General features: G+C 47.6%; 1 protein-coding gene across 1 annotated transcript; it reads right to left on the bottom strand.

Annotated features, from left to right (window-relative positions):
• Positions 1-876: 876 nt before the first annotated feature.
• On the bottom strand, positions 877-3,987 carry HOXC13 (homeobox C13). Its single transcript, XM_030510707.1, has 2 exons — positions 3,354-3,987; positions 877-1,133 (listed from the first exon to the last, which is right to left on the bottom strand). Exons 1-2 carry the CDS (start codon positions 3,985-3,987, stop codon positions 877-879), a joined length of 891 nt encoding a protein of 296 aa, XP_030366567.1.
• Positions 3,988-23,705: the final 19,718 nt, after the last annotated feature.

The following is a 23,705-nucleotide window of genomic DNA, read 5'->3' as shown; positions in this document are numbered from 1 at the left end:
ACAACAACAAAAAAAGGTATTTATTTTTAAGAAATGTCATCTGCAGTCGGTACATATCGTCTGGACACCACAATATTATATACATATACAAGACATTTAAAATAAAAAAGGATGCTTTTACATATTCAAAGAACACTGTCGATAATCAGCCGGGTTAGAGAGGGAAAGAAACAAACCCTAAAGACAATATTGTGCATTTTCCATCTTGTCAGCGGAGAACAGACATTCCAGTTTTACGGCAGAAATATAGAAACCCTTAGGAGAACATACCCAAAATAGTCTCGTACAGCAACTCCCTTCCATCTAGGACCTAAAATCAGTGGTCGGGATATTTAAGCGATACCGAGCAACGGTTTTCTTCCCACAATAGCAGCTTTATTTCTTACTTTCGGTCCCTAGTGCCGAGAAAATACGAAGCTGATGCAACTTTGCCATAGGTTCTCCATACATTGATATATCGGTGGGTGAAATGGCCCGAGATAGGGAAGACTGGTGAGGGGGTCGAACTATACAATGTTACAGGGCGACATTCAGAGTTCATCTCTCCTTTAACGTAACTACACTCTTAGCTTATGAGTATATTCTTTTAAAAGTGTACACAGTTGAACCTTATCGGTGGATTTCTCAGAGCAGAACTGGGGGGTTCACAGTCAGAGAGGGGTGGAGAGATAAATCAAAGATGCGCTTGGTGGGTTTTTTTGGGGGATGCTCATCTGCATTCATGAATGTAGATTTTTTTTTTTGTATTTTTTTTTTTTTTAAATAATGAATTGGAATCAGCAGTGTCCTGATGATCTTATTATACAAGCTACCAGATAAATATTTACGCTTCTTGCTTCCTTCTCCTTGCCCCTTCTCCTCCAAAGTCATCCTCTGTCAGGTGGCGTGGAGATGTGCTGTCTTAGATTTGCTTACCACCTTCTTCTCCTTGACCCTCCGGTTCTGGAACCAGATAGTCACTTGGCGCTCGGACAGGTTGGTAGTGGCCGAAATCCTCCTTCTCTTCTCTTTGGTGATGAATTTGCTGGCCGCGTACTCCTTTTCCAACTCTTTCAGCTGGATTTTGGTGTAAGGGACCCTTTTTTTCCGTCCCCTCCGGTAGCTGCTGACTTCGGGTTGTAAGGGGACCACGTCTGGATTAAAAATGAAAACAAAAGCAAAGAAAATATATAAGGAAGAGGGAAAGAGGGCGGTTCTGCATCCCAGGGCGTGGGGGTTTCTGTACATCAGGGAGAGAAAGAAAGGGGTGATAAAGGAGGATAAAGAGTGGAGGAATGCAAGCAAAGAGAAAGGGGAAGAAAGAGGGAAAAAACAGACAAGACAGGCAGAAAATGCAGCCAGCGAGGGGAATAGTACTACAATAATAGGAATAATAACATAATATTCGTAATTCACGTGGTGGAAACGTGTTTTTCTTGGCGACACTGTCTACGCTGCTAAACAAGGAGCATCAAGACAACCCGGTGACTAAAGGTGTGCAGGTAATCAAAGGGACCTTCCGAATGGGTGGATTTTAGACAATATCTGGAGTTTCTCCCCAGTTTTCTTCTTCCTTTCCTGCCTTCTTCATTCCTCCTCTCCCCTCCTCAGGAGCAAACCTCCTCGGGGATCCCCGAACACCCAGCCTGGTGCAGGGACAAGTGCATCCCCTGCACCCCAGCCCCTCCTGCAGCTTCATGCAGCCCAGGAAGCCCCTCCGGGTGGGGGCATCTACAAAACCAGCAAGAATAACCCCAGTCCCCCCTTCCCAGTCCCTTTTCGCGGGGGATGGGGGGGGGGGGAACAGGGGAGATGCTCTGTTCTCTGCAAAGGGGCTACGGGGAGTAGCAGGGGTTCAGCAGGGATACGGGGGCACCTTCACCCCTACCCTGTCGGTACTGAGGGGAGTGGAGCAAAGCTCCCCCCAAGCTTTCGAGCAGCCCCAGCCCCTTCCAAGGGTTCGGGGGGGGGACCTAGGCGACGAATCTCCTCACCGCCAAGGTGTGACCCAGCTGGCTGGAGCGGGAAGATGGAGGCAAGCTCTCCTCGCAGGCAGCACAGCCCCAATTATGGCTGACAGGAGTTAGTTGCGGAGCCCCTGGGGGAGCCGTGGGGGTGATCGGCTCTTTGAGAGAGGGGAAATTGGGGTGTTGAGGGAGCCGCAAAAGTGGGGAGGCAGGAATGTCTTTCAGGAGAGGGTTCACCCCTCGCGGCAGGCCATGGGGAGAGAAAGCAGTTGGAGCCGCAGCCTCCCCCAAATACAGCTTGAATGCGAGGCCCCCCCAAAAAAAACCATACACACATCATGCAGCCAACAACGCACCGCCAAATTCCCCCCACCTTCTCCCCAAAACCTCCTGGGAAAGCCAATTCCTCCGTCCCTCTTTGTCACTAAGAAGGAAAATACATAAACCGATGTGGTCCCTCATTGCTCCCCACAAAGAACTAAAGCGATCCATCTCTTCTTGCCCTCCAAGGGCCGGTTCTCCCCCCTCTTTTATTGTGATTATCCCCCCCTACGTCCTTCCTCACCCAGCTCTGAGGCTGGGGTGCTGGAAGGGAGCTGGGGAGAAGGACCGGGAGGCAGCACCTACCATCACCTTCCTCCCCCCCGCTGTCGTAGGGACCTGGAGCCGGCCGGGCCCGGTTGGACCGGGAGAAGAAGGGAGTGGGGTATTCGTCGGGCTGAGAGATGCTCCAGGGAGGGGATTTGCCTCGCCGGGTCCTGCTGGCTGTCAGCCGGGCAGGGTGCATACCTGACCCGGGGAGAAGCCTCACCACCACCCCCCCCGCCTGCCTTCTTCCCCTCCAAGCAGCCTCATTTGTCACTTGACACCTATTCCTATAATTGTGCGTAATTGTGATATGATTAATGTCCCAGCCCCCGACACTTCTCATTCGACTGAACCACCAGAGAAGGTTGTTTGAGTGTTTGGATTTTTTTTTGTTTTTACTTTTTTTGTTCCCTATTTAAGCTTTCTGCATTTTGAGAAGCGGCAAGAGGAGGGGGGAAAATGAAGAGAAAGGCACCTCTTTTTAGGTGAGGCAAGCATAGGGAAGAGAGAAGAAAGGGAAGAATTAAACGGCAAAGTTTCTTTCCAAGCAAGCTCACGGCGTGTATTTTGATTCAGAAATGATTGCTTCACCTTCTTTCCCATACATGTTCATACACATTGCCCTGCACAGGAGGCATTCCAGAGCCGTTTCTTCCCCTTTAATTACATATATAGGCATACACAGATCTATCTGTTTATATATATGTATATATACGTATATATATATGCACACTCATCCGTACACACTCACATCCCCACCTCCCGTGGGAGCTGGCAGTTGGGAAGCAGGTGAGCACGCCGTATCCCGGAGCAGCCTACCTGGGAAAGGTGATTTCCAGAGGTGTGCGGACTGCGATTGCTCTTTGGAGCAGTACACTTGCCCATCCCAGCCATTAGAAAGAGCCCAGTGTTGGTAACCTTCCATGGGAAGCAAAGCGTCGTGTCTCGGTTCCGGATGACCACCGAGCCCCGGTACCACCGACACGTCCAAATAGCCCGGGACCGCCTGGTAGGAGCTGGGAAAACCGGGATAAAAAGCGAATTCTTTGGCCCTCGACGGCAGCTCCTCGCCAGGCAGGGGCCCGCCGGCCTCGGGGTACTTCTCCCCGGGGTGGTAAGCGCAGGGTTTCTGCTGCAAGTTGACTCCGTGGGAGTGGGACAACCTGCAGCCGTAGTAGCCCCCGCCGAAGGGGTAACCGTAGCCTAGCGCCGCGCTGGAAGCCGCCCCCGACGGGCACTGGCGGGGGGGCTCGGCTGCCGCCAGTTCAGCGTACGCCGCTCCCTGGGGCGGTGGAGGTGGCGGTGGGGCGGTGGGCACGGAGAGTCCCGCATGGGGCATCATCTCCCGGCAGTGTCCCAACCCTTCCATGCGGTTCTTCTCCCGCGGGGCGTCCTCGCAGCGGCAGGCGAGGCCGTCGGGCCAACGCGGGGGGAGGCCGAGCGGTGCCGTCATGTCATGCCGCGCTGCTCCCGCCGCCGCCTCCTCTTCTTCTTCTTCCTCCTCTTCCTCCTCCTTCTCCGCCGCCTCCTCTTCCTCCTCCTCGGCCGCCGCCGCCGTCGGGGGAAGCTCCGCGCCGCGCCCCGCCGCCCCGCGACCCCCCCAACATATCGGAGCCGCGCGCGCATGCGCCGCACCCCCGCCGCCGCCGCTCCATTAAGAAATCCGCCGCGGCCACGCCCCCCCCGCCCCCTCCCGCCCCGACGTGTCCCCGCACACGTGACCCCACAACCACGATCATTGGTCGGGTGCCCCCCCCGTCCCTCCGTCCCTGCGCTCCCGCCCCGTCGTGTGGAGAACGCACCAGGGAGGAGGGGAGACACAAAGAGTCACGAGTGGGGGGACTGGTCGTGTCCCCCCACATCCTCCGTGTCCCCACGTACACCCCGAAACACCTCGGGGGGGGGCAATGCTTTCCCTCGAAGCTTCCCCCCCCTCCATGTTTCAGCATGGGGAAGGATGCTCTAATCCATATATTTGAGGGGGGGTGGCAAGGAAAACTACCCACACCCGATAGTCCAACGGGAAACGACTGTCGACCACCCCACGATGCTTCGAGGGGGGGTCAAAAAGCTCCCCCCACCCTTTTTTTCAATTATTTAGCGGTGGAACCTATTCCCTACTTTTTCCTTCCCAAAGTACTTCTCCCCCGTCCCCCCCCCCGATAAAATAGTTCTAAAAGCAAAATATCTGCCCCAAAGCTCCTGCCCCCCCAATTTTCCCGCCAGATTCCAAAATAATTTGATTTCCCTCCATTCAGCGCGCGTGTGTGTTAATTATTGATTTAATTAATAGTTCAGTGATAAATATTTCAGTGGCGATGTGGGGTAGGGATGAGGCCGGGAGGGGGGTAAGGATGAGGCCCAGGGAGGTGTCTCTTGGTCTGGATTGATTGGGGGGGGGTGTAAAGACGTGAATTAGCTCCTAAAGCAGGGTCAGGCTGAAATGGAATTGGGGGAAAAATAAGGAAAATGATAGAAAAATGGCAGGTTGCTGGCTGGGAGGGATGGGGGGTGGGGTGTTGGGGACTCGGGGGGTATGAAACCTTTGGGGACCCCCCCGGGGAGGAGTTCTTGGGCAAGGGAGGAAGCTCAAAGGTCTTCAGCACTCCCCAAAAGGTAGAAAATCGGGGAAAACGTGGGTAGAAATGGTGTTTTTTAGGACTGGAGACTCAGCCTTTGAGAGAGGAGGTGAGCTCCCCATTTTCCCTGGGGGGATGCTACGGAGAGTGGAGGTCCCCTCGGGATGGCCCCCGCCTATCCCTGTGCCCAGTGGGGTGCGAAGGAGAGTTCTCCTTCACCCTGCCCCCCTCGAGCTATCGAGAGGGATTTTCGGCATCCGAAAGGGCCATCGAAGTCCAAGTTCAAGGCGAAGGAGCCCAAGCGGGTCCCCGCGAGCGCCGGGAAAGCGGCACCTTCCGAGGGCCTGGGAGTGGGTTTGGAAGTGGAATGGAAAAAAGGCTGTGGTGGGCGGGGGGGGGAGGGGGAAGATGAAAAGAGTAAAAATAATGGGATAGGATGGAGTAAAGTGGGATAAAATTGAATTGAAAGAAATAAAATAAAAAGAAATACAATAAGAAGAAAATAAAAATAAATCTAAACATAAAAATTAAAAATAAATTAAAGAAAATAAAAGAAAAAATAGTGGAATTAATACGAATTAGGAAATAAAATAAATATAATAAAATATAATAAAATAAAATAAAATGAAATGAAATAAAATAAAATAAAGTAATTAAAACATAAAAAAAAAAAAAAAAGAAAAATTCGTGCCCGCACCTTTGGAATTCCACAAAGCGCCGTGAATCAATACAGAAATCACCCAGGAGAACTACTCCCCCCCATCCCAAGAACCACATGGCTCGAGAGATGATGCAGAAGCTGAACGAGAAACGACGCGTAAATTAAAGCCGGGTGTCCTCCACGTCGGGGCCACTGGACGGGGGGAGAGGAAGAAAACCCCTTCCCTGCCCCAGCAGCCCTCGGTATATTTTTTTCCTCCTTTAATTTTTATGATGTAGTTAACAGTTTGTAGCACATGTCCTATGTGCGCGGCGTGGGGAGGGAATTCAATGTACATGTACATTAAAAATGTAAAGATTGATGCGAGGGTGGCAGGGCTGGGTGTCGGGGTGCTCGGGGGACGGCGGGAGTTCCAAGCAAGGAACCCGGGCCCGAGAAATGAAATATCAAATAATACCAAATAGCTCTGATGGAGTGGGGAAGGGCTTTGCCACTTCGGCTCCGGGGAAAGAGGGGGTCAATGGGATGCCGAATTTTGGCATTCGGTGGGTGGTGTGCTGGAAATTAAGGGAGGGAGTGGAAGGAAGGAAAAAAGAGAAGACAAGAGGAAAAGAGGGAGGGGAAAGAAGGAAAAAAAGATAAGAAAACAAGAAAAAAGGAGAAAAAAAAGCGAAGCAAGGGGAAAAATAAGAAAACAAGAGAGAAAGAGAAAAAAATATTAAAAAGAGACAAGGAGAAGAAAAAAAAGAAAAAGGAAGAGGAAAACAAGATAAAAAAGTCTTTTTCTGGAGGTAACGGAGAAGAAAAATCACATTTAACCCATTTAACCCCGCGGTTTCCTAGGGAAGGGTTGGTGTCGTAATTTCTTTTCATGTCTGAGCTTTGAGGGTGGCTCTACCCGCGATGGCACATAATGAACCCAAACCAGCTCAGCTTCCCAAAATGTGGAACTGCTTAAGAGAGTGGTACCCATAAATAAAAAATAGGAAGAGGGGAAGGAGCAATTAGAAATAAGAGCAGATGTGAGACCCTTCCTTAGGTTTTCATTTATTCATTTATTTTTATATACATATATATATATGTATGGATATTGTTCGCCCCCCAAATTAAAGTATAGTATTCCTCTGCTAGTGCGCTTATAGACAAAGGCTGGAGGACTCCGCAGCATCCTATTTTCAGCTTATATTTTAAAGGAAGAGGGAAAATTGACCAATGTCAAATAACATTAAGTTAGAAATTCCTCTTTCTCAGCCTCCAGCCGGCTCTAGGCTTGCAGATTGCTCAGGGAAAATAAAGGGTTTATATGGATATTTCTGCAGCGAGCGGTTCCCTCTCCCTCTACCAGCGAGTTCCGAGAGGAAAACCTGATTTTTCTTCTTTTGAAGACATGGATGGCTCTGCCTGGTTCCCCTTCCCATCCTCTGCCATCTTGAAGATGGACCCTAGAAGAAATTCAGTGTATTTTTTATCTATCTTTTTATTCTTGCTGGAAAAGAAGAAAGAAACAGATTCATCACCGAGTCCATGGGAATAACTAAGATAATTAGATATATCCTTGCGATATCCAGCTCTGTTCTTTGCAAAACTGCAAGTTGTTTCTCATTCCCTTCTCACCAGTGCTTTAACTGCTCGGTTTTAAGGCAGTTTTCGACCTTATCTCCTTTAAAATAGCCGTTTTCTTTTTTAATTATTTCCACTCTCCCCTTTAAAGAGAAAACACGGAAATTTAGGGCTGAACACAGTTTTGCAGGTGAACGAGTGTTTGCAGCCGGAGATATTGAGGTGGTCAATAGATCGCCCTTGTTAAAAAGCTAATTTGACTTGTAGATATTCAAAGCAAATGCCTCAAAAGAAGGATTTCTGCCTCAAACCGGAGAAGGTAACTGTTACCCTGAAGCTACGGATGCGTTTGTGGCCAAACGCATTCGTGTTCACATCTAAGGGAGCTCAAAGTCAAGCCAGGCCAGAGAAATCTCACCCGAAATAAAATTAATCCGCTGCGGCATTTTAGGATAAAATTCCCTTTTTATCATCCTCATATTCCGGAGGAAAAACACCCAATAAATAAATGGGATAGAGGAGAGAAAGAAAAAGACAAATCCTTTATTTCAGTTAGGGATGGATGGAAATAATTCACCCCAAATCTACGGCACATGGGTATTTTTCTTTTCCTCTTTTAATTTTCCCGTTCTCCCCTCTTTGTTTCCCTTTTTCTCCCCTCATTGTTGCCTGAAAGATTTAGAAATCCCCCCTTGCTACACCATTTTCTGCAGGAAAAAACCCACATATTTATGATTCTTCCCACCTCCAGACATCTCCCATACAAAGGAGAATGGCCAAGGTGAGAGTTTTATTGAAGGAAAATCTGCTCCAGCCGCTGTCAGTGCCTCTAAACCACGATGAACCCGCACAGAAAAATCTCTAAGTAGATGTGGAAAGCAAAGTCGCTTTTACAGTATATATATTTTTTGGAGGGGGTGGGGAAGAAGGGGGATAAAGGAGGCGAACTGTAGCTTTTGAGCCCTCAGGGAAATTAGGGCCCGTGGTATGAGAACGTCTGACATTAACATACAATTTTCCCACTGGAGTCCCAATTTAGTGAAGAAACTATTCCACTAAATCTCATATTCTTGCAGAGGAATCCAAGGAAAGCTTTCCCAGGCTTTGTTCAAAATGTGCTTTGGATAAATTAAAGCCAAAGCCGACTTCTTTTCCCAAACTTCGCGTGCCTTTTTTTTCCGAGAGAGAGAAAAATAAAACCTAACATCCCTGTTTCAGTTCATTGCTGAATTCATACAACCAGCGAGGCTGTGGCCAAGTCTTAGCAGCATTCTTGCAAAAGCAATGCCTGGAATAGCGAAGGGAAAGAAGATTAAATACAGTCTTAATGCGTTGTACCCCGAAAGGGACGAAAATACACCCCAAAAAGGGACAAAAAAAAAAAAAGGGCGGGGGGGAGGGATTTGCAGTAGTTACATTTATCCCACCCCTTGGGTTTATCACTAATTCTTCACCCTCCTCTTGCAGTGGAGATGTTATGTAGGGAATAAAAGTAAGATAGGATAAGTCATGATAAGATAGGATATGGTAAGATAATCAGAGAATGAAATAAAATAAAATAAAATAAAATAAAATAAAATAAAATAAAATAAAATAAAATAAAATAAAACTCCAGCTACTTAAGCTTTAATTTAAATGCTTTTAAAAAGAGAGGGAGCTGAGGAAAAGATGCACTAAGGACGGAAACACAAGATCGGGTTTCTGCCCCCGTCGCCCCCCTTCCCGGTCTGGATCAAACTGTCTCGGGTGGTGTCAGTCGGGGAATTGAGCCTGACCCGAGACGATCCGGCTTTTCTCCTTCCTAACCTGTCAGATTCCTGCAACCTGTTTGGAGTGGATCCACCCTCAGGCTTTTCTTTTCAGCCTTTTCCTTGGTTTTGTTTCAGCTGCCATAGAATCATGGAATGGTTTGGGTTGGAAAGGACCTTAAAGATCATCTAGTTCCAACCCCCTGCTATGGGCAGGGACACCATCAGGAAGGTGCTGCTAGCCCAGCACCGCTAGCATCCCCCAGCTTAGGAGGGGGGAGAGATGTTACTAAATCTTGAGGATTCTCTTTGTGCCTTTTGCTTTGCCTTCCCTGCATTTTGCTGTGCAGAAAGGGAGAAAAATTAAACATATAGATATAAAGGCCAGAGGTGGATTTGCAAAGCCAAACCTTGCTGCCTCCAACCCGTGGCTTTATTACTGTTTTATCCCTTTCCCCCAAAAAAACACCCGCGTTAAAGTGAAGAAGGAGAAAAAGACAAGGATAAATCCCTCTCGGTCCCACTCATCTGCCCCATCACCCCAGGGGTGACAATGCAGCTTCCAAAATCCCTTTTCTCCCATCCCGCCGGCTCTTCGCACGGCGGCACCACATTTTGAGGCAAATAAAGGCTTTTTCCCCCCACTCTTTCTGGTTTTTACAGCCACTGCGGAATGTCCCAGCACTTGGCAATTCCCCACGGTTAATTATTGTTATTATTTCCACGCTGGCCCGTTGCAATAGGTACTTCTTGACTCAGCGATTCAGAGACAGACAAATAAAATATCTGCCTCAGTTTAGGGCCCCTGTCTGGTCGGAAGTCCAAGTTCAATTCCAAGTTAAAACAGGAGGTCGCCTGAAGCGCTAACAAAAGAAAAGGGGGCCATTTGGTCGGGCTGGTGTCAACAAAGTGGTATCTGGAGAGGGTAAATATTGTCTTTCTCTCGTCATTTTTGCCTTCATATTCTCAGGGAGAAGAGAAAGAGGCAGCAGAGACGGGGATACTCAGGTGCTTTGCAGCCCTTTGCGCATGAGGGAAGCTTTATTTCCCCTTTAAATGTAATTTTCTTTCTTTATTTCTAAGTGCTCTGAAAGGCGGAGGCTTTTTTAAAAATACAGGGGCTTTTTTCAAAACACAGAGGGTTAACTTTTTAAACACATGGGCTTTTTTAAAATACAGAGGCTTTTTTTACTCTGATTTTTTTGGCCATAGGATTACAACCATCCGGGGTTCTTTTCTCCCCCATCTCCTGGTACCGAATTAACTCAAGATGCGTCTGGAAGGTCGGATTCTAGCAGCAGGCCAGTGTAAGAAACCTTCTTTCTCTCGCCAAATCCCCTTCAGAACCAGTTATATGAGAGCTGCATGTTTTAGGCTGTTCCTCCCCTTCTCTCACCCAAACTATTTACTTCTTGGTCCACTTGATGGCCAAATATTTCATTCCTCGGAGCTGCTGGGAGGGATTGAGGGGGAAGAGTGGGAACTCTTTGCCAAGTTTATTCACATTTTCAACAGCAAAACACTGAAGAGTTTCATTTCCATAGGTAGAAGCTGAACGTGCAAGATCTGTATTTGACAAACTGGGGTTTAGCGTGTATTAAATACAGAAACAGAATTGATAAATTAGGCACAAGTGATGTCCACACGTTCACACTGAGGGTGTAAAAGGGATGCAATTCCATTTCCAAGCAACATCATGACGGGAGAAGGGTAAATGTCTATGGGAAACCTGGGATTCATTAGGCGTTAGCTAGGGAAAATATGTATGCAGTAAGCAAAGAAGCAAGAAAACGGAAAAACAATCCCCAAACAGACCGATGTTTGTCTTCGAAAACCAGGTTTTGGTAAATGGAGAGATTCCAGCCTGTTCCCAAAAATATTTGCTGGACTGAATTTTCAAGGAGAAGGAATGCTTAGGGAAATGAAGTGATACATGACTCCACCTTGGCAGGGAGAGGCTGAAATCGCTGTTTCCCCCCCAGAACGTGTGCGGGTGGTGTGTGGGATGGGCCGCTTTGATTTTGCGTGATCTCGTTTTGCCCGAATGGGAATAACCTGGATTTTCACCCAGGAGTGGGACTGTGCCTTCAGCTCAGGTATGGCTATTTGTCCTCCATGGCGATTAATAACACTGATTTCATTGTAATTCTCAGAGTCTATTCTACCTGCCAAGAACCTGGTGAGATTCCGCTTTCATGAGCTTAAACTCCAAATATGGATTTGGGGCATTAAAGTCGGGCTTAAAAAGCTGCTGCCTTTCCACTCCTCTCTTATAGTTGCTCCCAGCACACTCAAAGCATCAGCAAAACTTTGGCACCAGCCAGATACTTTTTAATCCAGCACCCAGTTAAAAAAGGGGGTGAAAAGGGGACTTTTCTCCATTATGGGCAAAATAAAGTGATTTTCCTCCCTGTCCTCCAAGGCTTTCTCAGGCTCCGACGCACCCCGCATGACCCGCACAGCTCCTATGCGTTTAACCCCTCCTGAAACACGTGGAAAAAGCCCATAAGGAGGTTTTTTTCCCCCTTCTCCTTGAGAATATGCCTTTGCAACCGAAAAACGTAAAATATCGGGGGTTTGTATTGTCACACTGAGGCTTTTCGGCATTAAATGGCAAGTGTGTAGAGCAAAGGCTTCCTCGGGAGCAGCTAAAGAGTAACAAGGGCGGAATAAGGACGGAGGGGGGGGCTGGAGAGAGCTGGGAAGGGGGGATTGTGTTTGCTGAGCTGGAAAATCAAGTTAAATAGGGGAAGGCTAATATTTTGCTCCTGTGGACCTCTGGGTGCTGCAGAATTTGGTGGTTTCTCTAAAACAATCGAACATCTCTAGAAAATTTGGGGTTTCTTTTCTATATAGTGTGGATTGGGGTGAGAATTCATCCCACTCTGCGGGCTGGTGGGGGCAAAAGGAGCCAAAATATGGTTGGTTTTGTCTTTTATGTTCATTTTGGGGGTTGGTGTTTAGGTGTAGCCCCGTTTACCTGATTCAGTCCAATTTTGGCATGAACAAAGATGGTGTTAGGGCGGTGTTGGGCGATGTTGGGGCGATGTTGGGCGGTGTTTGGGTGATGCTGGGCAGTATCGCCAGTCCCCCACCCCGGGTCCCTTCAACCCTCCCCAGACCCCACTGCTAGACCCAAGTGGGGCCGAGGTGATCCGCGCAGGGTCAGGGACCCACACAGGGCTCAGGTGTGGGTCCTCCCACGGAACAGGGAGCTCTTTGGGGATCCTTTCCCTGCATCCCCCTTTTCCCCAGTCCAAGAAGCTGCAGCGCATTTTGGAGGCAGGAGAAGAGCAGCATCATCCCAGCCTCGCATGTGATGAACTCCCAAAATGAGCTGTAAACTGGTGTAAAAATCGAATCTAATTTATATAGAGTGTGTGGCCGAAAGGTACTGCACAGGTAAACCTGGGAGCCCAGCAGAACATGTGCGATGCATCTCTCCCTTCTTCCCTCCCTTGCTCCTCCCCTCCATCCTTCCACGTATCTACCTATCCATGTACCCACCTACCCATGCAATTACTGTACATCCTATACCCATTCTATACCATCCATACCTGTAGGAACTTTCCTTACAGCCTTTGCCTCCCGCCCATCTTCCCTCCCATGGTTATGTCTGTTGCTACATGTCTATCCCGAAAATAAAGTTCCCAATGCTGCCTGGGAAGATGCTGAAGCCCCCGGAGATACCCCACCTTTGATTTTCCTTCCAATTAATTCAACATTATTCCTTTTGCTAAAAACAAAGCCCAAAACAACCAACACTCCCCCCCACCAGTTATTTATCAAATCTTTTTGCAAAATACTTGCAAACATCCCGTGTCCTGGTTTTTATATCCACTCCCTACAGCTCGCTTTGAAAGCCCGCTGGCAGGTTGTGTCTTTCCAATGAGGACTATTTAATTATGCCCTTTAATGACTCGCACGGAGACATTTGGACTCCTCAACTCTTTCAGGATACTTTTTATCCCCTGTTCAGCCTTGCAGATCAAGTGGAGAGCCAAAGCATTCCCAACCCCCTCTTAAGGCTTTCATTCTGGAGCTAAAGCACTCCCAAATATTCAGCAGGTGAGAAATTAGGAGAAGAGAAATGGGGAATTTAACTGATGTTTCTACAGGGCTACAGGGAGGTGGGAACTGGAGGCAGCTCTTGGGAGTGTGTTGGCGATGGGAAAGTGGTTGGGTGGCTTCTGCAGTGATTACCCCATGTTATATTAACCTTACGTAATATCATATTATTGTATGTAAATGCATCTTGTGAGCTGGAGACCTCCTAGAGCTATTTATGAATAAAAACCAACAAAAAAAAAAACCTGTAAAATTTCTGCGTGGGACGAGCCTCCTCTGATTTCTTCTCTCCGTTCGTCATTGCGCGGCTTCTGGAAACAGAACCTGAAGATCTGAGGGTGAAATAATCGACGTTTGGAAAAATCAAGGGTACAGAAAGGGTTTTCTCTCTGCAGATCAATAGATTTCGCCATCTAAAATAAAAAGAGAGAACCTGTTCTTGAGTGTTCAAATCAAAAAAGCACATACATTTCATGTAAGAAAGTGATTTTTCCCGGGTGTCATCCCCTTACATTAATTATTTTCTCTCTGTCCTCTCGCTCCTTGAGAAGAAATAGTGAGAAAAAAAGGAGAAAAAAATATGTCTGTATATATATATTTAAATAATGGACCAGAAACACTTCCGTTGGTATTTTACAAAGCTCTTTCAAAGCTCCTTTCTCTCCTTGCAGCAAAGTCGGGCCGTGGAGGGCAAATTCCCAGCCGGGTCCCTTCTGCACATTTTGGTTGTGTTTCTTTTCCCAAATTGGTCATTTTTCGAGCTGCTCGTGGGATTTATTCCCCACCGAGCTGCTCTTGCAGTAGCCCTGGTCGCATTCCTGCCTGCGAAATACATAAACACCAGTTACAGGCCTGTATCGTTCTTAACGGCTCCAAATATTTACAGGTAAAATTTCTTTTTCTAGATGTTTTTTCCTCCAAATCCCTCCTATATATTTCCAAGTTATTTTTCCAGCCGGTTATTGCAAACTCCCGGCTTTGTGCCTTCTTGCAAAGAGGTTTTTGCTCATGCAAAGGCTCCAGGGACGTGCACCTGGGAAAAGCGATGGGATTCGGGGAAGATTTGAGGTTTTCCATGGAAAGCGGGAGGATTTAAACGCCAACAGGGTGATTAATAATAATAGTAATAAAAACAGAACAAGATTAAAGTCACAGGTTTATGCCACGAGTGCGGGTTTAGGAGGGTAAATATAGGAATTTCTTTTTCTCCCGAACTACTTTTTACAGCTCGGCTGGATTAAGGTAGGAAAACTGCGGGATAAAGGTGTTTTCTTTCCACAGCTCCCCATTTCGCGGTGGCAGGAGCTTCCCACGGGCTGGAGCGATATGAAAAGATGCTTTTTCCTGCCTCGCTTTTGCCGGCCCATGAACATCCCACGGTGGCCGCCAGCCCTGGCGCTTTGCAGCCCCCTTTCACCCTCCGGCAAAGCCGACGGGGGACAGAGAGGAGGGGAATTACTGACACTAAGGACTTAAAGGCTGCTAATCTGCCACCTTTTCCCAGCGAAAGAAACTAAAAATAAAGAGTCCGGAGCAGGGCTGAGGCTGGCGACTTCGGTTTTAGCCCTCGGAGCCCAGTAGAAGGTGGGAGGGATGCTTTCGGCTCGACCCCAGGGTGCTCCTGCTCCCCTCGATAGGCAGAGACCCCTCAGTAGAGGTTATTTACTCCCTAAATACTTCTTGACATATACCTTACCCCCCTAAAAAGACGTAAAGCCTGCCTCTCCCATGTATTTAACGGGGGAGCAAGCACCGAGCTGACCCTGAGTCCTCTTCATTCTGTGGCAGGAGTAACTTTCATGAAGGGGAAGTTAAGCAATTTAAAGATGATTTGTTCCTCTTTTCCTGCTCCTCTATATGCAGCCAAAGATCTGAGGATAAAAGGATCTATGCCTACACAGACGAGTATGCCCGTATTTACGGCTATGCCTGCGGTTATGTATATATATACAGGCATATTTGCATGCAGATATGAATAAATGGTTGGGGGAATTTAATTAAGAGTGTAATTGGCTGCACTGGGTTAACTGGAACAGCGCTGGGGCTTTGGGGGATACTTTCATGGGCTTTTTAGGTGGATTTGGGAATTCTGATGCAGTTTCTGGGCGAGGGAGAGGCCAGTGAAGGTGAAAAATGCGGCGATTTCCAACTTCTGTGGTTCAATTCGGCCTCTTTGGGGAAGAAAAGGAAAGAAGGAGAGAGGAAAAGGGAGAAATGGGAGAATGAGGGGGCGAATGGGAGAAAAGAAAGGACAGGAAAGGAAAGGAAAGGAAAGGAAAGGAAAGGAAAGGAAAGGAAAACTTCGATTTTAATTTTTTTTTCTTTTTCTTTTTTTTTTTTTTTTTTGAAAGGCAACTTCAATCACGCAAAGCCAAGAGAAACAAGAGGAAAAAAATCACTGGCAAAACTCCAATTTTAGATAATTACAACTGTTCTTCTCTTCCCAGCGGCGGCTGCTTTTGGCATTCCTTGTTCTTTGCTTCCTAGCGACACATTTTACCGTTTGCCCATCTTGAGCCAAATTTTGTCCGGGGATCTACAGAGTGAACCATCAAGTCCTGGGGCTGGGGAGGATCATTACGGAGCCAAGGGGAAGGTGCTTGATGCATCCCATGTGTTGAGCCCCAGAGCCGCGAACCTGAGCCCCTACTACGGGCACCTTGTGCCTCCATGAAACATGTCCTGCTCCTGGAAACCTCTTCCAGCTCCCACATTTTTGGTCTTTTCCGTCTGGATGAGGATTAGTAGGAACTTCAGCTCCAAGGTCTCCTGTTGCTGCAAGCCTCCTCCACCCTGTCTGCTTCATCTGAGTTTCTCCCCCCACTTCGGGGGTTAGCTGTAGGCTTCAGAGTTAATAGTCCCCAGAGAGAGTTCTTTGCTCTTCTTTTCCTGCCCCAACCCCAAATCTGGCACAGATGCCCCTCTTTGCCCATTTTAGGACCAAATTTGCTGAAGTCTCAGCATTCCATCCAGTCCCATTGAGACAATGAAGCTGTCCCCGCTATCCCCCGTGGGGGACAACAGGGTCCCCAGACAAAGGAGAAGCGCCAGCAGCCACCATGGTCAAAGCAACAAAGGTCCCCTCCTGTGCCCCAGGAGAACAGTGGGGACATCTCCACCCTCCCAAAAACAATAGGAGCAGCCTGTAGGCAGGGCCTGGCCACATCTGGCCTCTTTCATGTCGGGGGTGTGCATCCTTGTGGTATTTCGGGTACGGTTCCACCACAGTTGTTCTACCAGGATGTAGGGACCTTCTCAATCCACCCTTTTATTGTCCCCTTGGCCACCTCCTGTGCCAGCCTTGAGTCATCTCAAGTTCAAGACCATCTTCTGCGTGTTTCATCTTTGTTGCTCAATTTTCTTTGGGACACCAGAATGGAGAGATCACCCCCAAAAAGTGGCTCCAATCCATCCAGCTGTATCTACCTGTGCGCTTCCTCTCTCCCCTTCTGTCTATCTTCACCGTGGATGAAATCCAGCTGACACCAGGAGAGGAAAGGTGTCACCTCCAGGGACAGCAGACCTTTGTCTCTTGTCGAAGGGTACAGGCTGGGATGGTGCAATGACCAGGACACACACTCCACTCCTAGGTAGTGCAGGACCATGATATGAAGCCGCATGGTGGCAACCTCCACTCCCAGCCCACATACAGCCTGAACCCAAATGAGTTTTTTTTAGCAGTCACCCCGATAGGAACATGTATCTCTGTGTCCATCTTCCCATCCATCCATCCATCCATCCTTCCCAATCCATGGGAGGTCCATCCAGCTTCTGGCCTCTCCTTGCCTTGGAGTTTGAGGGGAGCCACAAGCTGAGAGGTGTCACTGGGGGGACCCCACGATTTGCGGGAGTCGGCAGGAGGCTGGGGAGGCAAAGCAGACCCTCCCGGCTCTGATTAAGTGTTAAGTGAGTGTTTTGATGTGCTAACGGACTTGGGGTATGGAGGAGGGGGGGAGCGGTGGTTTTGGATGTCTGGCGTAGATTTTGCACTTTAATTAATGGAAAAGATGCTCCGGGCGTTGCTTTTAAACCGACACTGAAACTCAGACACTCTGAAATGCCCAGAGAAATAAAAACAGTGACTGTCAGAGAATAATTACACAGGGCCAGGCAATCCCGCATGACTTGAGCAACAGTTCTTCCTGCTCCCCCGTCCTGCCTCTCCCCTCCAAGAAAAAAAAGTCGAAAAAACCCCAAAACCCCTTACAACAATGATGTGTCTGGGCTTAAACTCGGGAAAATCCACCTCCCTCCAGACCAGAGATGATGAGTTAGGGGCAGGCACCGCGATGCACCTTCCCCACTTCACTTTACCCCAGTTTTCTTTGTTTTCGTTGTGGTTTGATGTGGTTTGTTTTGGAGATTCTTTTTCCCAGCAAAAGCCTAATTTTCTCCATGTTTCCTTCGCTTTTGGGCTCCCCTTATTCCTCTCACACCCCATTTTTCTGCATCTTCCCTCACAGCATCCCCTAAAGCCGAGGAGCCCGGTGGGACCCCTCCCGGTCACCTCCCCGTGCCTCAACCCCCTCCTAAGGATTTTTCTTCCAATCTTTAAACTAAGTTGTTAATTCAGCGGGTTTCTTCTCCTTCTCCTTCTCCTTCTCCTTCTCCTTCTCCTTCTCCTTCTCCTTCTCCTTCTCCTTCTCCTTCTCCTTCTCCTTCTCCTTCTCCTTCTCCTTCTCCTTCTCCTTCTCCTTCTTCCCTTTCCTCACCCCTTTTCCATCCTTCTGTGTGTTTTTAGTTCAAATCGTTGTTTTCCCGACCTGCAGGACAAAATGAGGAATATCGTGAGGAATTGATGCTCCGAAAAAAATACACGCCCTGGGACCAGCGTTTGACGCCACTTTGGGCTTAAGAATTCCACAAAAATCAATAAAAATGGGCAAACCCTGGAAGCCATCACCCTCCGGTGTCCGACCACGGAGTGTCCTGAGTGGTTTTTTTCACTTGATGCTCTGTACAGGTCGTTTCGGCAGGTTTTATGTTAAAGAAATTAATTTCATTAAAGAAATTCATAAATCAGTTCAATATCTTTCTCGGAGATAACACGGAAAAAGCGAACAAGTGCTAAGCTATCCTTTTAAATCAGGTTTCTCCCTTTTCCCTGCCAGAAAGCTTTTAACTTTCAGATAAGTTACCTGATGGACAAAGATTGCAAGTACTGAGGGGAAAATGCATCGAAAATAAGAAACTCTGGTTGCAAAAGAGCTGAAATAGGTCCTGGAAAAGGTCCTCGAGGCTTAAAGTTGCGGTTTTCTGCAAGAACACAAAAAGCACCAACTCTTAAAAATCGGTTGATTTTTTGTTTTCAGGGCACATTAATATATGTTCTTCCTCCGGGAATTTCGATTTCAGACCCAGCCTTGGAACTATCTGCTCCAGAGTGCACACACGCCTTCCTACTCAGTCCATTTCTTTTATGCCTCATTTAAATACCTATTAATTTAGGAAAGCAAAGCACTGATTGAAAAAGTATTCGATCATTATCAGTCGCGAAACCGCAGCGCCGGGCTTTGAACTGGGAATAATTTATTTAAGGAAGGGAATCGTTTCTTCGGGCTTTATTTTCTTTTCCCTTTAAGGTTTTGCCTTTCACCTCCCCAGACGGGAGGGTGCTTTAAAACCTATCGATGCGCTATTTTCGATGGAAGAGAGGGAGGAATTATGGATCTACTCCGGGCTTTCCTAAGAGGAAAACATCATAATAGTAATAAAACAAAATAATACTACTAGTAAAAAGCCAGGAAAGCGGCCCTGCACGGGTGGTTGGCTGCCAGCTCGCTCCCGTGGGAATGGGGAGAGATTTCCATGATGATTCGTGCATGTCTTAACTCGGAGCCTTCCCGGTGACCTATGACTAATGCGATGAGCGTTTCCAGGCTCAGCCGGGGATGCGGAGAATGGGGCTCTGCCCCCCGGCACCTGCAGCGCCGAGCACCCCTCCGTCGCATCCTGATTTTTTTTTGGGGAAAACCCCCAAATAACCGCTTTTTTTGGGAGGATGGGGAACGCCGGGCGCATCTTTTGCTTCCCCGACGGTGGAAACAGCGCGTTGGCGGAGCTGCGAGGGCGCGTATGGGCACCTCCCCCTACTCCCCCTTCCCAAGCAGTGTTTGTACAGCCCCAATTCCTCCTTTTTTTGCCCCAAGCAATGCGCATCTCTTTGCCCTGTTGTCCCCGGCCCCTTTAAGTAAAAAATGTGCACTTTTGGAAGCCACGCTGCGTTTGTCACCTCTGTGACATGCAGTTGTCTCTGTACCTCTCTGTTGGGATGTAGAGGTGATGTCTGGGTTCATCCCCTCTTCAGATCCATGCTGCAGTGTCCCTTGGAGGTGGATGCATCCCACTCACTGCCCATCTCTTTGTGCTACCACTGCCTTCTCCTCCTAATGTCTCATCGCACTATTCAAATGCATCATCTGTACAAACCCGGTGGAAAATGCAGCTGGTGAAAAATGAGACATTATTTCCCTTCCCAAGTACATGAAACTTCAATTGAGGTCGAAAGCTCCAGCTCCAGAGATCACTGGCACACACCTCAAATGCAGCGTCCAGAAGAGGACAACGTACAGGAAGGGGGGACCAAATGGGTTCAAGACCAGGAGGTCTGTTGTACAAAATATGCATTAGAAGAACGACTTCAAAGGTGTTGTGGAGTTTTGTTCACTTTGGGAAACCCCTGTTTTCCTTCTTGATGATCAGGTGTGTTGGAAGAGGGAGCTGGGAAGGAGAAACCCCGGGGGAAAGGACTCCCTTTCCCACAGCAGGACGTGTGGGACAAGAAATACTGCTTCTTCTGGAAGACCTGGACTTTTCTGCAGCTTCCTAGGTGCCCACCGGTGGAGGCCTGTGGTTCCTGTGATTTCTTACCAGAAAGATCACTGACAGAGAGGATAATCAGGGACCAGTGTTGAGGTGCTACTCAACTTGGAAACAAGCACACGTCTGTTGCCAGCAAGCTGGGTTTCCACACAGGGGTTTCATGCCCAGATGATATTTTGGGGATAAATGTTAATTTTTATGGAAAATATTGATTTCTTCTTCAATGCAAAATTGTTGGGTTTTTTCAATCTTGGGTACTCTTTACAGACCCGAGAGTCTCCAAAGAAAATTCTGAATAGAAATGAAACAAAAGGGAAGGTCCATTTAAGGCTGCCTGTCCGTCCATCCATCCATCCATCCATCCATCCATCCATCCATCCATCCATCCATCCCAGTGTGCCATATGTGGACCTTGGACAGTCTTGTGTGCCATAGGTAGACCTTGGACATTCTTGATGTTCTCCACCACCTCCAACACATGCGTGGTGAGACAAAGGGGACAGCAATGTCCTGGCCCTACAACAGCACCCTGTACCCTCTGGAATATGTTCCCTATGTATTTCCCAGGTTGTATATTATGTTTCCAGGATGTTTTGTCTGTCTTGTCTGTGAACTGAAGAGCAAAGTGCTGCAGAACAGAGCAGATCCTTTCTCCCTCTCCCTGTGAGGAGGAGGAGGAGGTCTGAAGGCATCTGAACCCAGCCAAGACCTGCAACTGGGTTTGACCCTCTTGGTTTCCCCTTGCCTCCAAGGCACCACGCAAGGATTTAATTTACTTTCCAGCGCGGTTTCTTTGTTGGTTTTCCCTTACATCGTCCAGCAGCTGTTATGGACTCTTAACTATTTTTATAAGAGGCCTTTTCCTCTAGTTTTGGTTATGTATTTTGCTTTTCCTTTAGCTAGAGGGGGTGGTTCAATAAATAATGGTAATGAGGCTCCTGTAATTGCTTTTGGATGTGCCTGCAGATGAAATCTTGGATAAATTATTTCTTGGTGGGAAGATTTCACTTGACTTTTTGTTGCTGTTCTTTATTTCCCCTTTCTTCTTGCCCAGCTGCCAAAAAAAATTGGATTTCCTAAAAATCAGCTACAGCTTGGGGACTTTTGAGGGCTTTTTATAAAACAACAACTTTACAATTTACCACCTTGTAGGGCTGTTGGTTAGTTTCTTCCCCCATGTGCTTCCCTGTGCAAGGAGAGATTTATTCTGCCTTAAATGCCTCCCGCTCACAACAGCCCTGTATGAAAAATCGCTGCCCTTACAAGATGTTCAAGCTCATTCTTTGCCTCCTAAATTTGTCAGGCGTAAATTCAACAAAATAAAACATGTCAACAGGAAGAGAAATGACTCACGCTTCTATGAAATAGTCCTCTTGGTAGGAAAATGCTACTTTTACTGGGTTTAAAGAGAGTTCCCTCTTGACCTGGACAGGGGTTATGCTTAGAACTTGATGGTTGCAGGGGACCCCGTGTTATTAACAAAATATTGTAGTCAAGAGTATTGGTTTTGGGAAAAAAAAGGGAAAATAAGGCTGGAAAAGTGGGGTGCTGGGGTTGGAAGCAGCAGAAAGAGGAAAGAGGGGTGGAGGGATGGTTGAAATGGGTTGAAAATGCTCTGGGAGCTGTTGGAGAAGATCGTCTGGATGAAAATGCGGAGGGTAACGGGATCAGTTGTTATGTGAATTGATTAAAAAGAGCTAAAAAAGAAAAGCAACCCACTCACACACCCCCACGACTAAATATGCCTTTGGTTGTCCAGGCTGAAGAAAACTTCCCACTCTGCTGTGTCTCGCATGGTTAAAAATCTGTTTTCCAGTCAAACAACGGATTTTTCCCATGACTCGCTGCCTCTGGAAATATTCCTCTCCCAGACCTTTCTCCCCTCCCCCAAATCTGTGTTTTTTTCCCCTTCTCTTGGACATTTTTGTCTTATTTATTTCCACTGCTAGAACAAAACTTTCCGAGTCAGTAAGGAGAAAAATGGCAGCAAATGGCCAAGGGACTTCAAATCCAGTGATGCCATTTCCAAAGGCTTGGAAAATCACCAGGGGAACAGTTTCAGAAGTGCCTGTTCATCTCAGGAGCTCCAAAAGCGCCCAAGCCAAGTAGGAATTAACCCTTTGGCCTCTAATTTGCTTAGACGTAAGGCAGAAAAAGGTCATCTCCTTTGTCTCCAACCCCACTGTGTTTCAGGGCACGAAATTTGGGCAGGATCCTCTGGAAATTGCTTGCTGGGGAGACTGGGGGTAGGTGGAAAATGGAAGGGATGGTTTTGGGGGCAAATCTCTCCTGCCCGCTTCGCCCTGGCGTTTGCCACCAAAGTTGGCCAAAGGAGAGAGGGGAGGCTTTGTTATAACAAAGAATATAGAATTATATAAAGAACTTTGTTCTTTTGCTTTATATCCTTTCTTTCTAAATTTGGGGGGATGTGTGTGACCCCTCTGCTCCAGTCCCATAGGAGCATTTATTTCCCTTCACATGGCCAAGGTGCAAAGCTGCTTGGTCCAAAGGTGATCTGGGGAGAAACTATTCCGAACCCCGCAGTCATGGGCAAGAGGGGGTCATTCCATGTCATCACCTTTCCCATTCTATCGCCTTTTCCCACTGAGTTTTGGCAGTGGCAAAAAGCCTGCCTCGATAAGTCCCAACTCGTCACAGGGGCTCCAATTTACATGAGCTGGGACGAGCAGTGATGAGAGTAGCTATAGAAATAAAAGGCAAATTCCCCTCCTAATCCCACGATTTAAAATGGTTTATTCTTCAACACATACGTGGATCTTTTAGGTTAGTGCTAGAGCCAAAAGAAGGATTTCTCCTGTCTTTCTGTAGCCAACAGCCAACACTTGCACGCACACAGACATGCAAAACTGCTTAGTTTCCCCTCCTGCACACCCAAACCCAAGCGTGATCTCCCTTGCACGCATCCATGGTACATTTTAGATCTGCAGATATTATTCTGACTTCTGGATAATTAATGTATTCATTGTCATTAATCAAATGCTCAGCCTGCCTCATGCAAGGAGCAAAGTAAGCCCAACCAGAGTGCTGGTGTGTTTGCCAGCTCCACCACTGCTGATGCCTGGGATGATGCTGGGCTGTGGAGCCAAACGAAGGGAGCTTTCATCAGAGCATCTCTCTCGGGCCAGGGCTGAGCTGAGCCCTGGCGTGGCTGGAAGCTGTGACTGCCAAGAAACAGTCTTCCTTGGGCCAAGAGTGTTGGTGGTGTAAGGCAAGCCTGGCTCCTTTGAAGTGTTTGGGGTAGAGCCAACTTACGCCCAGTTGGGTTTGGCCCATGGTTCATCTTTAGCAGCAATATTTTCAAAAACAAACATTGGGGAGGGAACTCATGGGTATTTTTTCCTCCAGGGCATTCAATTTACTAGCATTGAAGGAAGTATTCCTCTTCCTTTCCTTTCCTTTCCTTTCCTTTCCTTTCCTTTCCTTTCCTTTCCTTTCCTTTCCTTTCCTTTCCTTTCCTTTCCTTTCCTTTCCTTTCCTTTCCTTTCCTTCCTTTCCTTTCCTTTCCTTTCCTTTCCTTTCCTTTCCTTTCCTTCCTTTCCTTTCCTTTCCTTTCCTTTCCTTTCCTTTCCTTTCTTTCCTGTCTGCTCTGCTTTTCCATCTTCCTTTTCCTTCTTTATTTCGCATCCTCAAACTTTGGAAATGATCCTCCAGGTCCAGTTCCTGGTTCCTCCAGGGTTTCAGCACTCAATTCCCCAAGGCCTTCCCTGGCCCC

This window comes from Strigops habroptila, chromosome 23 (genome assembly GCF_004027225.2).
Source record: "Strigops habroptila isolate Jane chromosome 23, bStrHab1.2.pri, whole genome shotgun sequence".
NCBI classification, from domain to species: Eukaryota; Metazoa; Chordata; class Aves; order Psittaciformes; family Psittacidae; genus Strigops; species Strigops habroptila.
This window is presented reverse-complemented; position numbering and strand designations above follow the sequence as displayed.